Source organism: Rosa chinensis, chromosome 4, assembly GCF_002994745.2.
Source record: "Rosa chinensis cultivar Old Blush chromosome 4, RchiOBHm-V2, whole genome shotgun sequence".
Classification (NCBI taxonomy): Eukaryota; Viridiplantae; Streptophyta; class Magnoliopsida; order Rosales; family Rosaceae; genus Rosa; species Rosa chinensis.
In genome coordinates, this window is record NC_037091.1 from 29,798,071 (window position 1) to 29,817,971 (window position 19,901).

The 19,901-nt window shown below is 38.9% G+C and overlaps 3 protein-coding genes across 3 annotated transcripts; 2 read left to right on the forward strand and 1 right to left on the reverse strand.

Annotated features, from left to right (window-relative positions):
* Positions 1–2,686: 2,686 nt before the first annotated feature.
* Positions 2,687–4,218, forward strand: LOC112195897 (nuclear transcription factor Y subunit C-1). The gene is made up of 5 exons (XM_024336128.2): positions 2,687–2,769; positions 2,971–3,070; positions 3,508–3,578; positions 3,687–3,965; positions 4,118–4,218. The coding sequence occupies exons 1-5, from the start codon at positions 2,692–2,694 to the stop codon at positions 4,118–4,120; spliced, it is 531 nt and encodes a 176-aa protein (XP_024191896.1). The 5' UTR covers positions 2,687–2,691; the 3' UTR covers positions 4,121–4,218.
* Positions 4,219–5,825: 1,607 nt separating this feature from the next.
* LOC112198211 lies at positions 5,826–8,255 on the forward strand. Its single transcript, XM_024339293.2, has 4 exons — positions 5,826–6,035; positions 6,117–6,190; positions 6,936–7,080; positions 7,450–8,255. Exons 1-4 carry the CDS (start codon positions 5,919–5,921, stop codon positions 7,972–7,974), a joined length of 861 nt encoding a protein of 286 aa, XP_024195061.1. The 5' UTR covers positions 5,826–5,918; the 3' UTR covers positions 7,975–8,255.
* A 456-nt stretch (positions 8,256–8,711) lies between these two features.
* Positions 8,712–12,239, reverse strand: LOC112196110 (vesicle transport protein GOT1). The gene is made up of 8 exons (XM_024336421.2): positions 12,087–12,239; positions 11,867–11,923; positions 11,708–11,754; positions 11,041–11,132; positions 10,842–10,922; positions 10,658–10,755; positions 10,493–10,574; positions 8,712–9,052 (listed from the first exon to the last, which is right to left on the reverse strand). Exons 3-8 carry the CDS (start codon positions 11,736–11,738, stop codon positions 9,014–9,016), a joined length of 423 nt encoding a protein of 140 aa, XP_024192189.1. The 5' UTR covers positions 11,739–11,754; positions 11,867–11,923; positions 12,087–12,239; the 3' UTR covers positions 8,712–9,013.
* Positions 12,240–19,901: the final 7,662 nt, after the last annotated feature.

Below are 19,901 nucleotides of genomic sequence, written 5' to 3' on the forward strand. Positions count from 1 at the left end.
TTTTTGGTCTTTTATAGGGATAGACATTATACCAACTTTTCGATCATATTTTCACATCTTAACCGTTCAGTTTTTAGGTCCTAATATATAGATCACTTCTGCAAATTTTCAGCCAATTTGGTGATCGTTAAGGTATCCAAAACTGCAATTTACCATTATAAACACGAATGGTTCCGGTTCGACAGATTCAGTCCGTTCGTGTAAATTGCAGTTTTGGATGCCTTAACGATCACCAATTTGGCTGAAAATTTGCATAAGTGATCTATACATTAGGACCTAAAAACTGAACGGTTAAGATGTGAAAATATGATCTGAAAGTTGGTATAATGTCTATCCCTATAAAAGACCAAAAAAAGGGGATTCCTCACTAGAAGGGCCCTGTATATATATATATATATATATATATATATATATATATATATATATCCTAGTTAACCTAGGCATATATATCTCCTAATTAACTAAGAGAGTCTTGCCCTCGTGATATTCACCATGAGCCCTTCACATTGAATTTTGTCCACCAATCAAATTAAAGCTAATATTCAATATATGTATCGTCCTTTCTAAAGAGAATGTTGGCGTTACAAATGAGGCCAATGTATAAGATACACTAAATGTGAATCTATGTACATGTTCTTATTTGCATACAATTTCTCATGATATCTTTACGTCTTTGATGAATAACAAAAGTTAGACTAGACTAACTACAGATCGATAGATTCTCAAGAAGACATAAATGGGTCATTTTGTCATGATCTTCTATTTAATTTAGACGATTTCACGCGACACTAATGGTACAGTAAAAGGACAAATTTAAATGTATTCTTTTTTACGTGTGCTAGCTTTTCATGATAACGGCAATTCATTTGTTGTCTATATTTCTCACACCATTTATGTAGTAACACATGTAAACAAATATTTAAATTTGAATCAAAAGTTTATGTATGAAGTTTTTTTCATGTGAAGAAAATTTTGATCGTTATGAATAAAGGAGGAGCTAGTAGAAACACTATATAGCAGACAACTTTCATTTGAAATGCAAATCAAGGAGAAGAAGAGATTGGTTCTACTAGGTTATTTAAGTTTAGATTGAATTCTTCCCACATTGAAAACATGAGTGAGTTAAACAATCCAAAAATAAAAAATAGTCATAACTCATTAAAGTGGGTACAAAACACTCCTATAGCCAACCAATTTGTAAAGCGCACATCTATGAGTTCTAGCAAGAATATCATATTCTATTATTTCTCTATTTCATAAACAAGTCTTGCGAGAAAACAAGGCATGTATAAGAATTAATTTGAGTTTCATAAGAATAACAAAGCTCGTAGCATTGGTTTCTCTTTTTCTTTTCTTTTTTTAAACAGAAAATAACCATTAATCAACAAAGCTTACAATGGGGGGACATGAACCAAAACCCCAAGAAACCGTGGTTACATAGACCATCAGGCCAAAGGGCCCAAACTCTAACCACCAGACGCCCATTTCCAAGGCTACTTTGAACATATGAACCCTAAAATTTCAGTAAAATCTCGTAATCAACTGCATAGAAGACAGTGTCCTCTTCAACACCGTGTCCGAAGGTACTAGACCACGTGTAAAGGATCACTTACCAGCAAATCGACAACAAAAGTAAACCAGAGTTGAACAAAATCGTCCTCATCCTCGGGAATGACACCATTTACATGGCATAACACCTAGACCAAATCCTATCTCAACAGAGTCAGAGACCCACCCTAGCTCAGAAGAGTAGGGACTTATTAAACCTAAACAAGCCAAACAGAAAACCCTAATGAAAAAACAACTAAAACCATGCAGAACCAACAAGGCCCAAAAACAGAGGCCCAGCCCAACCCCCACTTCCCCCAACAGTAATCCAACAATGCCGCAAACCGTTCCCGCCACCGGTGAGCACCATCACCACCACCCTGTGGCCTTACCGTATCCTGATACCTCCCCTCCACCTTGCCAAAAAGCAAGCAAAGTCTACACCCAGTTAACGACCGCATCCAGATCCAAAACCATAACAGAAACAGATCCCAACAAGGATCCCATTTGCCGCGATTAGACCGCATCCGCCATAACCCCAATCGCTTGGTCGATGACACCATAACCCACCGCCGGGAAGAAAGAATCTGCCACAACCCCAGAACCGCCGTCGCTCCTGATCTAAGAGGGACAGATTTAGATCGATCTGCCCAACCCGAGGTCGAGAACCCACCCTCCTCCCCTAGACCACGACTCTGCCTTGAGGACCCGCCACTAACCATCAACGACATCCCCTCCTGGGCTGGAATGCAACGGCGGGATTGCCGGTGGCGTTCGGCCGGGAGAGAACGAGCAGACTACGGGTTAACCTTTTCTTCTTCGCGCGTGGGGCGCGTTCCCTTGGTATAGTAGATAACCCTCCCTAGCATTGGTTTCTCTTATTTAATATCAGATACAAATTACATGATGACGGTATAGATAACGTTTATCTCCATTGACCTTAAAATTATTGCTAATAGATTCTTTCGTACTTAAAGACAAATTTAAGAAAGCAATTAAATAAAAGTTAAAAAAAGTTATGTTACATTAATTAACTTTTTCTCTATAATTAAGTTGACAGATATGTCTCTCCTTAAAAAGACTCTCCCCTCGCATGAAAAATAAGGTTTGTGGGTGTTAGGGACTATCTTGTTGGGTGATGATATGAATCTCTCAAACAATTCTTACCCACCTACTCCACAAGTTTTGCACGACTTCAAGCCTATGCCTTCCTCGCAAGAGGTGAATTAGCTTCTTAATTAATATCTTTCACTTTCCCTTCTCTATGTTTTTTTCTCTTCCGTATCAGTTCTAGGTATATTTGGTATAATTGAATTAGCTTCCTAATTATACATGCAAGTAGAGAGTAGACACCATATCTGAATTTTTCATTTGTTTTAAATTCTTTTATTGATATTGGTTATCGTTGATCTAATCAAATAGGAGGCTGAAGCGGCTAGACGAAACAATTTTGTCCAACTGCAGATGAATAATGTGCAGCTGTTTTGGAATAAGCAATTGCTCGAGATTCACAATACTTCAGGTTTAATTTCTTTCAAATATTGTTTATTTTTCATTCTTTTTATCAAAAGAACAACTGAAAATACACAACAAATTAATAGTCATGGCGGTGAATAGCGCTCACAGCCTCCCATATCTACTGTGCAATTAGATCAAATGGTATTGAATTTTATATATTTATTTATTTTTTATTTTCATCATCTAAAGAGATTCCTATTAATTTAAATTATATATTTTACCATTTTTTGTTGAAAAATCTGCAAACAAATTACTGTTGTTAGGTTGAATTTGTTCGATCTGCTTTTAATTTTTGTTAGTAGAATTTCGATTTCAATCTGGCTTTTCAAAGAGAAGAGAAAAGAAGAAAAGAGAAAGAGTATTAGAGGAAACAACCAAAAGTTTTTATTTTTATTTTTATTTTTTGGGAACATGATTGGTTAATTATGCATGTAAAAACAGTGTCTAGGAGTTGCCATCAACTACCTCTTGCGCGGGTGAAAAGGATTATGAAATCAAATGGAGTGGCCAAGGTAATTACTAACTTAGTAATTCAAAATTGACCATATATCATATATATGTTGGATCTTTGTTAATTATAAAAATAATTGTATAATACGGTTGATGACATGGAGAAGCAGATGATCAGTTCAGAGACTCCGATCTTGTTCTCGAAAGCATGTGAGCTATTCATAATGGAGCTTACCCTTCGGGCATGGCTTCAGGCAGAAGTAAGCAAGAGGCGAACATTGCAGAAGTGTGACATTGCCAAGGCTATTAGGAACGATCAACTTCTTCACAATTTCTTGGCTCCTATTGTTTTCTGTACTCTCCATGACCACGAGGGCGAGAACAAGAACGAGGTAGAGATTCTAGGTGACCCTTCATCAATGTCCTCCGCTCCTGGTTTTCCTTCCAAGGTATGTTAGCCGATACACGTTTATGGATCCGGTTATTTCGTAATTAGCTAGAATGATATATAGATAGCAAAGTTCAATCAAGTAGCAAGCTAAACGAACAGTACGTTTGAATCTGAGACCTCACTCTCGTGATGAATTCATTTGCCTTGCAGTGAGAAACTGCGTACGTGCTGGAAATAAATGATGCGAATGATGGAAGAAATAAGTGGATCCATCGAGGATGGAAGCATTTGTGGTAGAGACGCTAATAAAAGATCAGCTTCTTCTTTTTTTTAATTGGTAGTGAAAGAACTTTTATTATGTTAATGGAATAAAAGCATGCATATATGCATGAAAACAATTTATATTCCAAAGGAAGCACTATGGCTATATTGGTCATAATTTTCTAGCTAGATTAATATTGCTTGTGTTGAATTGGCCGGATAAGGAGCAATGAGTTAATGGCACTAGATCGATATGAACCTAGAGTTTTAGAACCAATCATAGTATATAAACGAGATTTGTTGTCCTCTGCCATCTTGCTCATGGCCAGCTGAGAAGAATAGGGAAAAAAGATAGGGAAAGAAATCATAACTTCTGGATTTCTGGGAGTTGCATAAACGATTTGATAATACTCTACAGTTACAAATCTAAAATCACACACACCCACTACAAGAGACTGAAACAACAAGGAAACATGGTCTTTAGCGGTTTGTACAAGAGAATTTTATTGAATTCTAAAGAATGATCGAGGAGGAGCTCTCTAATGCATCTCAAACTATTGTATAGAATGTTAAAGGCACGGGAAGGAAGTAGCTTGCTTGTGAAGCCACACCACTTGATTCAGCATTACTGAAGATTGCCTTTGTGTTTCCAAATAAGCTGGATAGGAACATGCTTATTTCCTCCTTAATTAGTGAGCCTGAGGCGCTTATTGAGATAGAGGAATTGCTAGCTCTCTGTCTGGCTATCTCTGCCTCCTGTTCAGGGGAAATCTCCCTTAAAACCACAGTCAGTTGGTATTTTGGTCTCACTTTAATTCAGAAATATGGTGGCAGATCGACATCTTAGTTAAGCATAGTTTGGACAATGAATTAGGAGCGTGTGGACTGGACACAAACCCTCTCTTTGTAAATCAAGTTTTGATGGATGATATGGATGGCCTGGTGAGGCCTAGGACTATTGTAACAGCTTTGGTCGAGTGAGGGTAGATTTTCTTTCTTTTTTTCTGGGCTTTAATGCCCCATTTAACCCAAAAAAAAAAAAAACGATTTAAATTTGCTTTTGTGATCATATCTCAAATAAGTCTTTACTCTTTCAAGTTAGGGTTCTTATCATAGATTCCGACCATATTTGGGTAGCTGGTTTGTTATTAATAGATTTCAGTCTTCTGCCCGCTTACAGTCGTGCGTTTCATTATTAATTAGCCTGTGTTGAGGATTCTGGGAGATCCTGGGATGGCCCGCCCAATAGTTATCTATTGTGGTTAGATCATATCCTAATTATTGCTACCTATTTTGATCAATTTAGGTCGATCAGTTGTCCAATTCAGCCTTCATCGTTAGAGATATTGACATGTCAGTCTCTTCTCTTTAGAGTGAAGATGTGTGGTGTGAGTTTAGAGTTGTTTGTCATTGGTTGTATTGTTGTAATCTCTTGCCAGGTACTGTAATTGTGGTGTAATAGCAACTTATTTAAATGAATTTTCTTTTTATGAAAATAAAAAATAAAATGATAAGTGTATGACCTCTTCCCAACCTAATCAGTTTAGTACCTGTCTAATTTATTTTTGTCAGCGCGCTGTCCGTTAAAATGAAGCTCATGTCATGCAAACACGTGGCGTAAAGGAGGGGTATGATAGTCGAATGATAATTTGGAAAATGTTCTCTTGGATTTTTGTTGACATTGTCATATTACTCTGCAACTTTGAACCGTCCAAGAGCGCGATTTGTCACTCCCGCCATTAGGAGATAGATGGTGTCCACCAGAAGAACGTCGGCCTCTGCAACGCCGCCCCAACCTTATTCAAATACCCGAATCCTCAAAACCCCATTCTCTACCCCCAAAACCATCTCTACCTCCGTCAAATCGGTAATCCCCTAAACCCTGATTCTCTTTTCAGAATTTTTCCCCAATTGCTTTTACTTTTATTGGGTCTGTTTTGTTTTGTAGGTATTATTGGATGATTGGTGGCTGGTCAAGGCTCAAGGAAAGGGCTTGGCTGTCGAAGGCTTGGCTAAAACACAGTAATTCCTTTGACCTTTACTATCTACTGCATTTTCAGCAATTTAGAACAAAACCCAGGAAGGTTTACTGATTTTTAGAGTGGATTTCAGTCAAAGTAACTAAATAAATAGGACCCTCTACAGGTTTTGTATTAATCCTTTACTTTGATGCCGTTGATCAAAGCAAAAGATTTGAAAGAGAAATGGACAAGTTGTTTCCTGGATGGGTTGAATATTTTGAAAATTTACTTGTCCTCACTGCATTTAGTTATGTCATTCTTAGCTATGTTTACCTTTATTTAATTAGCATTTTTTGGGTTTGTGTTTCTTGGTCTATTCATTATTACGAAACAACATTTCTCTTAAATTTTGTTTTGTTGTGTTTTTTTCGTAACCAGTTTATGGTTCCTCTTTCCTGTTCCTATTGTGAAAGAGGGCCGTGAGAGATCGTTAACTTGAGAAAGAAACTAGCATTCTGATTTCTGATTTCAAAACTAGCTAGTTTGAATCATAAAAGTGTATCTAACAAGTGTCTTGTATATCCGGCTGTAATTAAAGAGCTATATCAGCAAGCTGTGGCTGTTTGTGTTTCTTCTACCAGTTTATTACTTGATCCACCTATGATAGTTTTACCACCCTTTATAAAGTTCTGGCACTGGGCTTGTGCATTACTATTGACTGATTAGATCTATATAATTTCTGTTTTAGATAAATGTGTTGATGATAATTCTTCATGTTTGTAGCTTTCCTGTTTTTTATGTGACAGGAGACCAGCAATAAGAACTTTTAGCTCGGCAGCAATTTCAAAGAGACATACCGCCACAATTCTTGAGACAACAGATGGCATCATTGTTACACTCTGTGGTTTCTTAAATATCTCCCGCACAGGTCAAAATGGTTTTCCGCCCGAGGTATGTCATACCTCACTTATGCTTCTCTCACCTCTTTACGCAGGACAAGTAACCCAGAACCCTAAATGTAAAGGAATAAAAGATATTAAATGCTATATCAAGATTAGATACATTTTGATTTAGGATCAGTATGTTCTAATTGCAATGCCTCCTTTATGGAAAACATGAAAACAAAAATCATCACCCTGTATGAATGAAGCGATATTGATGCAGTCTTAAGCAAATTCACTGCATCTATATTTATTGATTTATTCCAAACTTACGTATATTGGTCTGTGCGTGTGTGTCTGTATTGACTTGTTTCAAATAAGGTTATGGCTGTATGGCTACTTCCAAATGAATTTAAGATTGTGCCAGCTAATCTAACAGGTATACAATCGCTATCTGCTTGGATTTCCATATGACTGGGAGGAGCATGCAGCTGGTTTATTGGTTCAAGGTTCTACTGACAAAAGTGCCTCAGCCAGAAATTCATCGTCTCAGAAGTTCATGTTTTCAGAAGACAGTGAAAGTAATCCGTTACCATTTTCTATAGCTGATGTCCCAGCGACAGTTACACGTGATTTTATAATGTCTTGTGTTGGAGATTCTGAACAATTGAAGACCATATTCGGTGATATACTGAGAACATCCGGGGACAATGTTTTTGGGGATACCACTCTGCAAATCAACTCAAACATGGAAGATAGTCATCCAATTGAAAATGTGAAATCTGGACGAAATGAAACACCCCCCATGGCTAAGAAGGTTCGGATTGATGATGACAAAAACAAGACTACAGACACATGTTTAAAAGGCAGCCAGAAATCTAAGGGAATGTGTTCCGGAAGAAACCAGACCAGCACGAAATCTGTACCCACAAGATCAAGCGCCAGGCTGAAGAATTTGAAATGATATGCAAGACGCATCTCTAACTTATGACTCAGAACTCAAGGGAGTGCATTAGCTCTAGATAATCTGTATGCACCAAGGCGAGGCAACATGCAGAAAGAAAGACGCACCTCCAACTCACGAATGAGAACTGAAGGGAATGCATTAGTTCTGGATGTTCTGTATGTAATCAAGTTAGCCATTTCTTTAGTCAGCAGTGTTTTAAGAAAGGCTTAAGCCACATTCCTTGTATACTTTATATTATATATACTTGTTTTTGAAGTAAGGAGCTGATCTTTTAGTAACGATTTGCAGGTCGTTTATTTATTGTTATGAAATTGAACTGGACTGGATTTATCTGATTCACTTTTAACCATGAGAATATTACAACTCTGACAACTTTTATGTGGAATACATTTCAACCTTGGCTGACATGAAGCCACTCCTCTTTGGACATAGAATCATGCGACCTAATGTGTGAATCGGGTATGAAATAACGTCAACACTTCCTTCAACCGAATCTGTGAACCCGTTTTACTTGCATATTGTTCAAACGACGAAGGATTGCATCAGTCTGGTTTGAGGCAGGGCTTGATTTGCACGCCCTTAGTACCTCTTTGATACCTTATACTTTTCTTCCAAGCAGACACAGTAGGCAGTTCAACATACGAGCTGCATTGGTGTCGGCTTGTGATTTGACTCAAAATAATACAATTGTCATTGCCTCTTTGAATCCAGAGGTATCCAAAACTAACTACATGTCATTGAAGATTATTGATTACTCATTTACTCTGAACACTTGACAATTTGAACATTGTATTCAAAAGAAACAGAAGTTTGCATTTAGCAATAAGAACAAAAGAATCAGACTAACACAGACAGCTACAGATAAAGCTCATCCCTCTTTTTTCTTTTTTAACTTCTTTTTTGTAAAAGATAAAGCTCAGTAATTTCCTACAGTTAATTTGTGGGCTGAATTTAAAAGAATCATGTTTATCCATCTAACGTATATTACAAGAAATTACAGGTTCGCCTGCATCAGATTTGGCACTCTGTTTCCTGGCTACACAGGCACCCGTCGACCACGGTATCGATCAAAGAACTGCACATATGAAATGGAAAAAAGAGATTACATCAGAATGACACAACCGTAAGGAGAAAAAGAGAAGAGAAAAAGAGGAGATACACCCTGCATTCTACTCGATCATGCAAGAACTGCATGAACACAAGCCAGTTATCCTAGAGCAGTTGATACTACGGTATGGGTCTGCGAATTATAAGTTGTCCTCATGATTCACAAAAATCACTGCAATGTGAATGCTACCAAACTAATTAAGGTGTGGTTCTTGTATGTAACCAAGTAGTCTTCATTTCAAAAATGTGAAAAGTGAAAACCCTTGACAATAAATCTCAGAATTTCAAATAAGATGTCTTCCGGACTTCTATTTGTCATTAACTTATAAAAACAGGTGTAACGTCCATTCTTTGAGATTATAATTTTTAAATGTTGAGTCACCTTGACATGGACCATAAACTAATAATGCACTGCGACATCAATGGTAGAGACTCCAGACATCAGGGAAGTTAAAGCATTTCAGGCAAAATGAAGGTTCTAGGTCAAAACTGACAATTTCATGAAAAATTACGTCTCCTAACAATATATACATAGGGTTCTAACCCAACCAAGGAAACTAAGAGTTTTGAAACAAATCTTAAGATACGCCGACAACAAGGTAACAACAAAATCATTGGCCATACAAATAACCACTAGTTTTTGCTTTTAGTTTTTGACTTTTTTGTTTGATAAGAGCAAACAAACACTAATTGATTGGATGGAAGCACCAATCTGACCATTACCTAACTAAAGCTAAACCCATTTCAGAGATACATCATATTCAAATACTTTAGAAGCCAAAATTAATACTCTAACAAGTCCCTTTTTTTTGGGTTAAAAATAAGAAAAGGTCCAAAGACTTGCAGATTTGCTCCTTAGAAACTTCAATTTAACAAAAATCTAGTCAAACACCAAAGCATATTAAGATTATGGACAACTTACATTAACAAAAGAAGAGTAGCATAAAATAAAATAAAATAAAAACTGTCATCAGATTCTATACAAGGGAGATCTCATTAGGGAAAAAAAATAAGTCATAACTTCACAGACACACATCTGTGTTGGCACAGTGTGCGCGCACGCGCCATGTAATCAGCAGCAGTAGCAAGGGAAGGGAAGGCAGATAATCATGGTCATATAATTGTTTTACAATAGTATCCAGTTTAGTAAGTCTCAAAAGTTTGCATTACCTGTCAACTCAAGATTTTCCTGATTATAACATTTCGTCTTTTTTGTTTAAACTCAAGTCTCTATCTATATTAAAATGGCCAGACCAACTCATATGACAAGTGTAGATGTAAATCACTAAAAAATAAACCACAAGGAAAAAAGGTAATTGCAGTAACGCATACAATGGCACTCACTAATGCACACGTCAAGCAGACACAAGATTAAATTGGCAGCTAAACATCAACAAACTGAACATACCGATCTAATATATGGCTGTTGGACCACCCATCCCAGAATTGGAATCTTCTGCAGAAAAACTGCCAATGTTGGCCAGAAGCCACTGCACAACATACTTTCCATCAGCAACTTACATCTAAACCAGAGTAATAACACTATGAAAAGGGTCAAAGTAACAATATAGACCTGAAGAGTACAATGAAACCATATGCCTCCAAAATCATGCCCACAATTGGCCATCCTATGAGCACAAAGAAGAACCCAACACCAAAAGAAATTGACCCCTGTATAGTAGAAGAAAAGGCAAAGGTGAAAAAAGAAAGTTGAAATACAAGGACACAGATCCAGTGAAAAGTTGAACATCAAAAACCTTAAAATTTTGACGTTTCATGAAGAATTGCAGTGTGGACTTAAATCCAATTGTTAAAGTCACCCCTGAGAAGAAGAGGATCTGATTAAAAAATAAGAAGTGTTAAAACACATATCGTATCCAATAAGACATAAAACAAAACATAAATGCACAGGAAGCAAATAACTCAGTAAGAAGAGTAGATGTAAAATACACTCACATTTCCCATTGCAAGTAATCCCTTGTCAAAGAAAAAAACCATTCCCAGGAATGAGAAAAATACGCCAAATCCTGTCAATCCCAGTCCGATCTCTGTCTCATTTCAAAATTGCATGAATTAGAGGTGACACCAAAAGTTCAAATACAGCTCAACTGGCAATCAATCAACCTTTCTCAATGAAATTTAACCCCCAGTAAGAAGAGGCAGGACAAGCAATGCAGTATAAAACATACTGGAAAAGTAAGTCCTATAATAGCTTCTTCTGTATTAGAAATAATTCATGTGATACACAATTTTCACCACAACAATCACAGCACGTGTTGCAATCCACTGCACATCAATTCACACAAACTCAGAAAAAGGCATAAATACTGGTCACCAGAACCAAATTCTAAGCACAGCAGCTTCGGTCACACTACACTCAACTATAGTGCCAGATTTTAATGAATTACCATACTAGTAACCACAACCAAATTCTAAGCAGAGCAACTTCAGTCACACTAGACTCAACTATAGTGCCAGATTTACTGAATCAATAAACAATATTACCTATAACAAGTTCACATAAATAAGATGCATATAGCTTAAACCAAGAAAGTAATTAAAGACTCCAAATCTATTGGGAAACTACGAAAATAACAAAGCTTAGTAATAAAACTCGTCTTACTTTTCCGATCATTCATCTCGAAGGAAACCATTTTTGCCGACGACTCACTGCAAACAATAAACACAGAAAATGAGAAAAGAATTCACAGATCAAATAAACGAATCAAAACGAAGAAAATTAGGGATTCGATAAAGAACTTGACGCATGCGGCAACAGTACCTTAGACGAATCTGAAGAACACAAAACTCAATTAGATGATGAGGATCTTGCAAGGACCTGTAAAGAAGGAGATTGCGATCAGCTTATCGAGTTAAGAGGAGCAGATAGTGAATCTAATAGCCCTAATTTTCATCTTCTTCTTATCTATTCCTAGGGTTTCTCCGCTACCAAATCGACGCGTTGAGAGAGAGAGAGAGAGAGAGAGAGAGAGAGAGAGAACCTGTGAGTGCGAGCGAAGCAGACTGAGAGGTTGGAGCGGAAATGGGTTTGTTAAGAGAGAGGGGGCGCGTGATCAACACGAATAAAATCAGTTATTCTGGAAACGAAGAGCTTAATACGAAAGTAGCTTGCTTATAACCATTTTGGCCGCTTCGGATTTCAAGTCAATGGCACCAATTTAATGGTGATGTTGTTTTTTATTTTTTATTTTGTTTGAAAAGATGGTGATGTTGTTTAGCCAATAGGAGTTCAGCTTTTGGTCTACTTTTATAATATATTGATCTCAATGTCTTAAATATTAAATAAAATAAATAATTCATTCATTCATTAATAAATAAATAAATAAAGTTTTGACTGAAAACCTTTCGAGGTAAATTCCTCATTTCTCGTTCATGTTAGGACTAGGCTCTAGTTAAGAAAGTTATAGATGATGTAGAGATGAAGCCAAAGCCACCGATTTCACTCTTTTGGTGATGATTGACGGGTGATGCATATGCAATATAGGTGTATAGAATGATTTTCCTAAATTCTCAACCTTAGAATGCTCTCTATCCCCTCTCTAGGCAGCCACTAGGATTCTTGTTGGTGACCTACCTACAAGACTATTGATTTGTCTCTAATCTGATCTTGTAGGGCACCTAGTATGCTTCTCCTACATTTTTTTAACCTTCGTATCATTCCTCTTATGTCATGTTTGAAATTTTCTTTTAATCTTATTTCATGTTTATCTATGGAGGTTTCATTCTTCAACAAAGATTTCAGTGTTTGAGACAATGGTTTTATTTTATTTTAGGGCTAAATACTGTTTAGTCCCTAAAGTATGCATTTGTTCTTGTTTCAATCCCTGCTTTTTTAATTTAATCGGAAAAGTCCCTGAGGTTACAATTTCGTGTCTAACAGGTCCTCGCCGTCTAAATGCATCGTTAACTAGCTGACGTGGCATATCAGTAGACGCCAACTCAACGTCACGTAAGCATGGTGGATGTTAAAATGTCATAAATAACCCTAGCCTCCACTTCTAATTTTTTTAATTCTTTTCTTTTTTGTTCTTGTTGCAACCTCTTCTTCCTCTTGTTCCTTTACCCAAACACGGGCCTCATCATCCTAGCCCTTCTTCTTCCTCTCATCAAATCCAACCTTAAAGCTAAAGAAGACAAACAAAGTCACTCTGTGAGACCAAAAATCAGGAGAACCCAGTCTTTGCCTCATGTTTGGGCTCTCATTCCCGAGCAAGTGCGCCACCTCTACACCACTCGTTGGCCTGAGTTCCTCGGCCTCCAATTCACCGACACTGTTGGGCTTCTCAAAGAATCAGACTCTGGTGCAGATCTCGTGATCAGAGTTTGGCCACAGAGGCAGAGCTTCAACGACCACGACCTCGGTCCAGTTCGATCCAAATGGAAGATGAACCACACTACGGAATCCGACGGTAATGACGGGTATGAGGCCAACAGTGATGGCGGGTATGAGTCTGACAGTGCTGGCGGCGACGCGGTTGCAATTTTGCTGAAACAAGCTGAGGATTGGGATAGGTAACCCAATCTCATTGCTTCGGATTGATTGTTTTCTGGTAATTTTGGGTTTCAAAGAAAGAATTGGGGTTAATTTGAGGTGGAATTTAGTTTTTGATGAACTTGGAAATACCCAGATGTTGGATATGTTGGTTTGATTGATTATGCAAGTATAGTTCTTGGAATTTGTTGATATATAATCACAATGAGATTGTTGGTTGAGCTCAGTGGTGGTGAAGGTAGTTTTGGTGGTGGTGATGGTAGGGATCTGGGGGATTAGAAATGAGGAGTTGAGAGGTAGTGGCTTGGAGAAGTGGGTCTGGGAATGGTTGTGGTAGAGGGTCTGGGTGGTCAGATTGGGTGTAGTGACAAATGGAGTAGGAGGTGGTGCAGCAACAAGTGGTGGTGGTGAGAAGGTGGTTTTGGTGGTGCAGCAGCAGAGGGAATTCTAGTTTGAGTTCTTTGAGTAAGAGATGAGGGAGAAAGGTTGGTTGATTCAGTTTCAGACGAGGCAGCGAGTGTCACGCACTCACGCCCCTAATTTTTAATACAAATAAAACTCAATATATAATCTCATGATTATACATGCATGATGGTTCGGCCATCAATATAAAATACCTAGAAAACTTTTTCTCTTTTAAACCAAGTACATACTGATGCCCTAAACTCACTATGCCAATACAGACCCGCTCCACGGAGTCATATATTACATAAGTTTACAAATTAAATTGCCACAACAAAATAATAAGTAAATGCTCCTTGGAGCTTACTACAAGCAGAAGTCTTAACAATGGTAAAGTCACAAAATTGGTTTTCTACTGTAATGCTACCAGCACGCAACCTAAATCAGCTTCAGCCACGATCACCCTGACTTGCAGGATTAACCCCTACACCATCGAATAGTGCACCAGGTTACTACACAACAAACTCGATAAGCTTATGAAAGCTTATATGAGTAAACTCAAAACCACAAAGCAGAATACATGTCACGCCCCGAACTTTGAATAACAAATTCAAATACGAAACATGAATAATAACCAATGCAAATAACGTCCTGAATTTCTTTTTCTTAACCAGCGTCTCACAAACCATAATACAAACCTCGTAGTAAACTATCTCTCGAGTCAATTATTACAATACCAACATAGATAAAAAAGTTACACTCAAAAGAGTCTATAAAACACACTAAAATGGACCAAGTGCTGGTCTCAATCCTGCTGCCCTACTCAGCTCGCTCTCCACCCTGATTATCCTAACCTGCAGGATCATTCGCTATACCGTTTGAATAGTGTACCGGGATTGCAACAACACAAAACCCGGTAAGCTTTCTGAAAGCTCGTGTGAGTAAATAAGAAATGAACGGTTGATTTATTAAATCACAATTCTTTTAATTCAAGTAAATCAATCCAACAATCCGAACACACACAACAACCCCAACAATTTAATCACCAACCCCACTCACGTGGCACAAAGTACTCACAATGCAATAACCTAGTTACCACCATGACCGTACTCCCACAACAGACTAGAGCTCTATCTGAATCGTCACCTGTCACCTTGGCCCAGGTGCAAGAATCCTATATACTTCGGTTAATACTATAACCATCGATATTTGGGCATTTCTGCCCGCAGAACAAAAATACTTCGTTTATCACAATGATAACCGTCGAACTTTGGACATTTATGCCCTCAGAAAAAAATACTCTGGTGATTATAACCATCGAACTTTGGACATTTCAGTTCGCAGAACAAAATATAAACAGAATCCCACCCGATTCACAATATCACATCTCCACCCAAATCATACTCACAACAATACCAATTATCATAATAATCATGGCAAATAAATCTTTCATTCAAGTATATCAACGAAATCATCAAAAAAACCACATATTTCAATATTACACCATTCCGTATAAAATCACGTAAATATACATATATATACACGTAATCATCCACTCAGGAATGACCACTAATACCAACTATAGTCACACGTATTAAAACCACGAAATTCATTTTGTTATATACTTTAAATCTCATTTTCTTAAAACCATTTTCTCACACATAACAATTAACTGTACAATAAGGAAATTCGGTTTGTAAATGAACCATGTGAGATTTACTCACCTCCAATCCAGCTGCGTCTTCTCAACAGCTTAAAATACGGTTCACAATCGTCCGCCAACTCAAACCGTCAATCACCTAACCAAATACGATAATTAACTTTGCGTACAATTCAAAAAGGCACTTATATGAAGATCTAACGGTCAGATCTTCACCCGTGACCACACAAAGTCATCGAGACAGTCCTACTATCATCATCAAACTACAAGTCTAACGGACGGTCCAATCTTCACAGATCACAAATCGAACGATCAAAATCGATCGAAATTGTAAAATTCATAACTTAATCATACGATCTCCAAAATTCACATGCTATACATCGAAATGATGGTATCAACATGTAGAACATAAAAATGGGCAGAAACTGCCCTTGGGACCCCGAGAGGTTGCCGAAAAAGGCCACCGGAGTTAGTGGCACAGCCGCCGTCGGCCACAGCCAATGGCGTCGGGACCGGGCTGCTCCCCTTCGTTTCATCATTTTGAGCAACTTTCATAACTAGGATGAAGTCAGAAAACGACGGAAAGATATCGAAAATACCTGAAATCAGTCGGTTTGGTAGGAATATTTCCAGTTTTACGATGAGCCTCATTTCAACGTGAAATCGATTGCTTCTGGTCCGGTTCTTCTTGGAGCGTGATCAGGAGCTTGAGGAGAGTTCAACTAGTCAAGAAACTCGAGTTTTGGTGGCCGGAGCTAGAAGAAATCTAGATTGGAACCCAAATCAGCCTCTAACCGAAAACGTGCTCCCGTCGCCGCTACAGGCCGTGCCGCGACTCAAGGCTGCCACCGGCAGATGCGAAAGGACGAGACGAAGCCGTGGGAGGTGGTTTGGTACATGGTCGGAGGGGGGAGAACGGAACCGGAGACTTCTTGCTCAGTTTTCGGCTCGGGTTTGAGAGGGAGAGAGAAAGAGAGAGAAAAACTGTGCGGCTGCCAAAAATGGAAACCCTAGCTATTTTTGGAAATTCCCAAAAATAGCTAGGTATATATGCCCAAAATGGAAACTTTTCCAAACGCGATAACTTCTTGATACGAACTCCGATTCTTGCGTTCCGCATATGCACAAACTCGTATCGACGAGCTCTGCAACTTTCGTAGAGGAAGTTTTCCCAATTTCCGTAAGTATAAAAAGTTGATTTTAGTGACCCCCCTAAAAACGTTTGTTTCGAAAATAAACTCATTCGAAACCAAATTTCTCATACAATGACATACGAATCATGCCCACAATTTATATTTCATATAATTGAACAAATATCGAATTACAAAATATTTAACTGAGAATTTCGGGTCTTCATAGTCTACCCTCCTTAAATTCAAGTAAACTCATCGACAAACAGCAGTGGGTACTTCGCCCTCATGTCAGACTCTAACTCCCATGACGCATCACCCTCATCATGATGACTCCACAACACCTTAACCAAAACAACCTCCTTCCTACGAAGCCTCTTCGTGGACCTATACAAGATACGAACAGGTTCAACGACGAAGGTCACATCTGGATTCACCTCAATAGTACCATGATCAATCACATGGGACTCATCTCGGATGTACCTCTTGAGCATGGACATATGGAAGACATTGTGTACGCCGGACATGCTAACTGGTAAAGCAAGCCGATACGCCAAGTCTCTGACCCTTTCTAAAATCTCAAAGGGTCCAACATATCTCGGTGCCAACTTCCCCTTCTTGCTAAATCTCACCACACATTTCATAGGTGAGACTTTCAAGAATACATGATCACCCACCACAAACTCCAACGGTCTCCTCTTCAGATCGGCATAGCTCTTCTGTCTACTCTGTGCGGTACGGATCCTGTCTCGAATGGTGGTGACCTTCTCTGTAGTCTCCTGAACAAGCGCAGGACCTAAGAGCTCCTACTCTCCAACATCCGCCCAACAGATTGGAGTCCTACATGACCTACTATAAAGTGCCTCGTATGGAGCCATACCGATGCTGGAGTGATAACTGTTGTTGTAGGCAAACTCTACCAATGGCAGATGATTCGCCTAACTTCCCTTGAAGTCCAAAACACATGCTCTAAGCATATCCTCCATCACCTGGTTCACCCTCTCGGTCTGCCCATCTGTTTGTGGATGAAATGCAGTGTTCATAGCCAAAGATGTGCCGAAAGCCTTATGGAATCTACGCCAAAATTCCGAAGTGAAACGAGCATCCCGATCAGAGGCAATCATTACAGGCACACCATGAAGCTTCACTATCTCATCAAGATACAACTTACACAACGCATCACCTGAGTAAGTCTTCGCCACAGGAAGAAAGTCTGTTGACTTTGTCAATAGGTCAACTATCACCCAAATAGAGTCATAACTTTGTTTGGATCTAGGCAATCCGGTCACAAAGTCCATGGAGATCTCTTCCCATTTCCATACTGGAATTGGCAAAGGTTTCAACATCCCTGCAGGCCTCTGATGCTCTGCCTTCACCCGCTGACATGTAAGGCACCTGGATACATACTTAGCCACATCCCTCTTCATCCCTATCCACCAAAATTATCTTCGTAGATCCATATACATCTTGGTACTCCTTAGGTGTACTGTATATCGAGAACGATGTGCTTCCCACATGACCTCCTCCTTGAGATTATCACCGCTCGGGACATACAATTTCAATCGAAATTTCAATCCACCATCAGCTCCAACTGTCCACTCTGAGGGACCTTCCTCGTCGGCATCAAGAATCATCTCAGAAATCATCATTTGAGCGAACTCATCATGTGTCTGACTCTGAATGATCCTGGAAATTAAGGTCGGCTGTAAAGTGATACTACCGAGAAAGATTCTTTGTCCTTCTCTTGTGGGCATAAGGTCAAACTCAAATACAGTCTTCAACATGAGCCACTCTTGGACCATAAGTGATGCTATGATCCCTTGGGGTTTCCTGCTTAAAGCATCTGCCACTACATTGGCCTTTCCGGGATGATACTCCAAGGGTGAAATCATAGTCTTTGATGAGCTCCATCCATCTTCTCTGCCTCATGTTCAACTCCTTTTGGGAGAATAGATACTTCAAACTCTTATGATCAGAAAAGAGTTCGAACTTCTCACCATAAAGATAATGCCTCCAAATCTTCAAGGTAAAAACCACTGTAGCTAGCTCTAGATCATGAGTGGGTTAGTTTTGCTCATGCACCTTCAACTATCTAGAGCCGTAAGCAACAACCTTACCATGCTGCATCAACACACAGCCCAAACCCTGATGAGAAGCATCACTATAAATAACTAAACCACAGCCACAAGATGGAATAGTCAACACTGGGGCTGTAGTCAATCTAGTCTTCAGCTCATTGAAGACCTTCTCACATTCATCCGTCCGCACAAACTGAGTGTCTTTCCTTGTCAACTTGGTCAAAGCCGAAGCAATACCAGAAAACCCCTCAATGAATCGTCTGTAGTACCCTGCCAATCCAAGGAAACTACAGATCTCTGTAACGGTAGTGGGGCGACTCCAACCCATCACTGCTTCAACCTTCGAAGGATCCACAGAAACTCCGTCATTCGAAACTACATGACCAAGGAACTTGACCTCCTTTTGCCAAAATTCCCACTTCTCAAACTTTGCATACAACTTTTCTCTTCTCAAAATCTGTAGCACAATCGGTAAATGCTTCTCATGCTCGTCGGACAACTTTGAATAAATCAAGATGTCATCAACGAACACGACCACACACTGATCTAAGTAAGGACTAAACATGCGGTTCATCAAGTCCATGAATGTTGCAGGTGCATTGGTTAGACCAAAATGCATGATAAGAAATTCATAATGCCCATACCTGGTCCTGAAAGCCGTCTTAGGAATATCCTCATCCTTCACCCTCAACTAGTGATATCCAGATCTCAAATCAATTTTGGAGAACACCGTAGCCTCCCTAAACTGATCGAACAAGTCATCAATTCTAAGCAAGGGATACCTGTTCTTGATGGTCACCTTGTTTAGCTGTCGATAATCCACACATAGTCGGAGTGAATTATCCTTCTTCTTCACAAACAACACTGGTGCGCCGCAAGTAGAAACACTAGCCCGAATGAACCCTTGTGCAAGTAATCCCTCAATTTGAATCTTCAACTCCTGAAGTTCTGCTGGAGCCATCCGATAAAATGCTTTCGATACAGGTGCAGTACCTGGTATCACATCAATGGAGAAGTCCATTACCCTTTTCGAA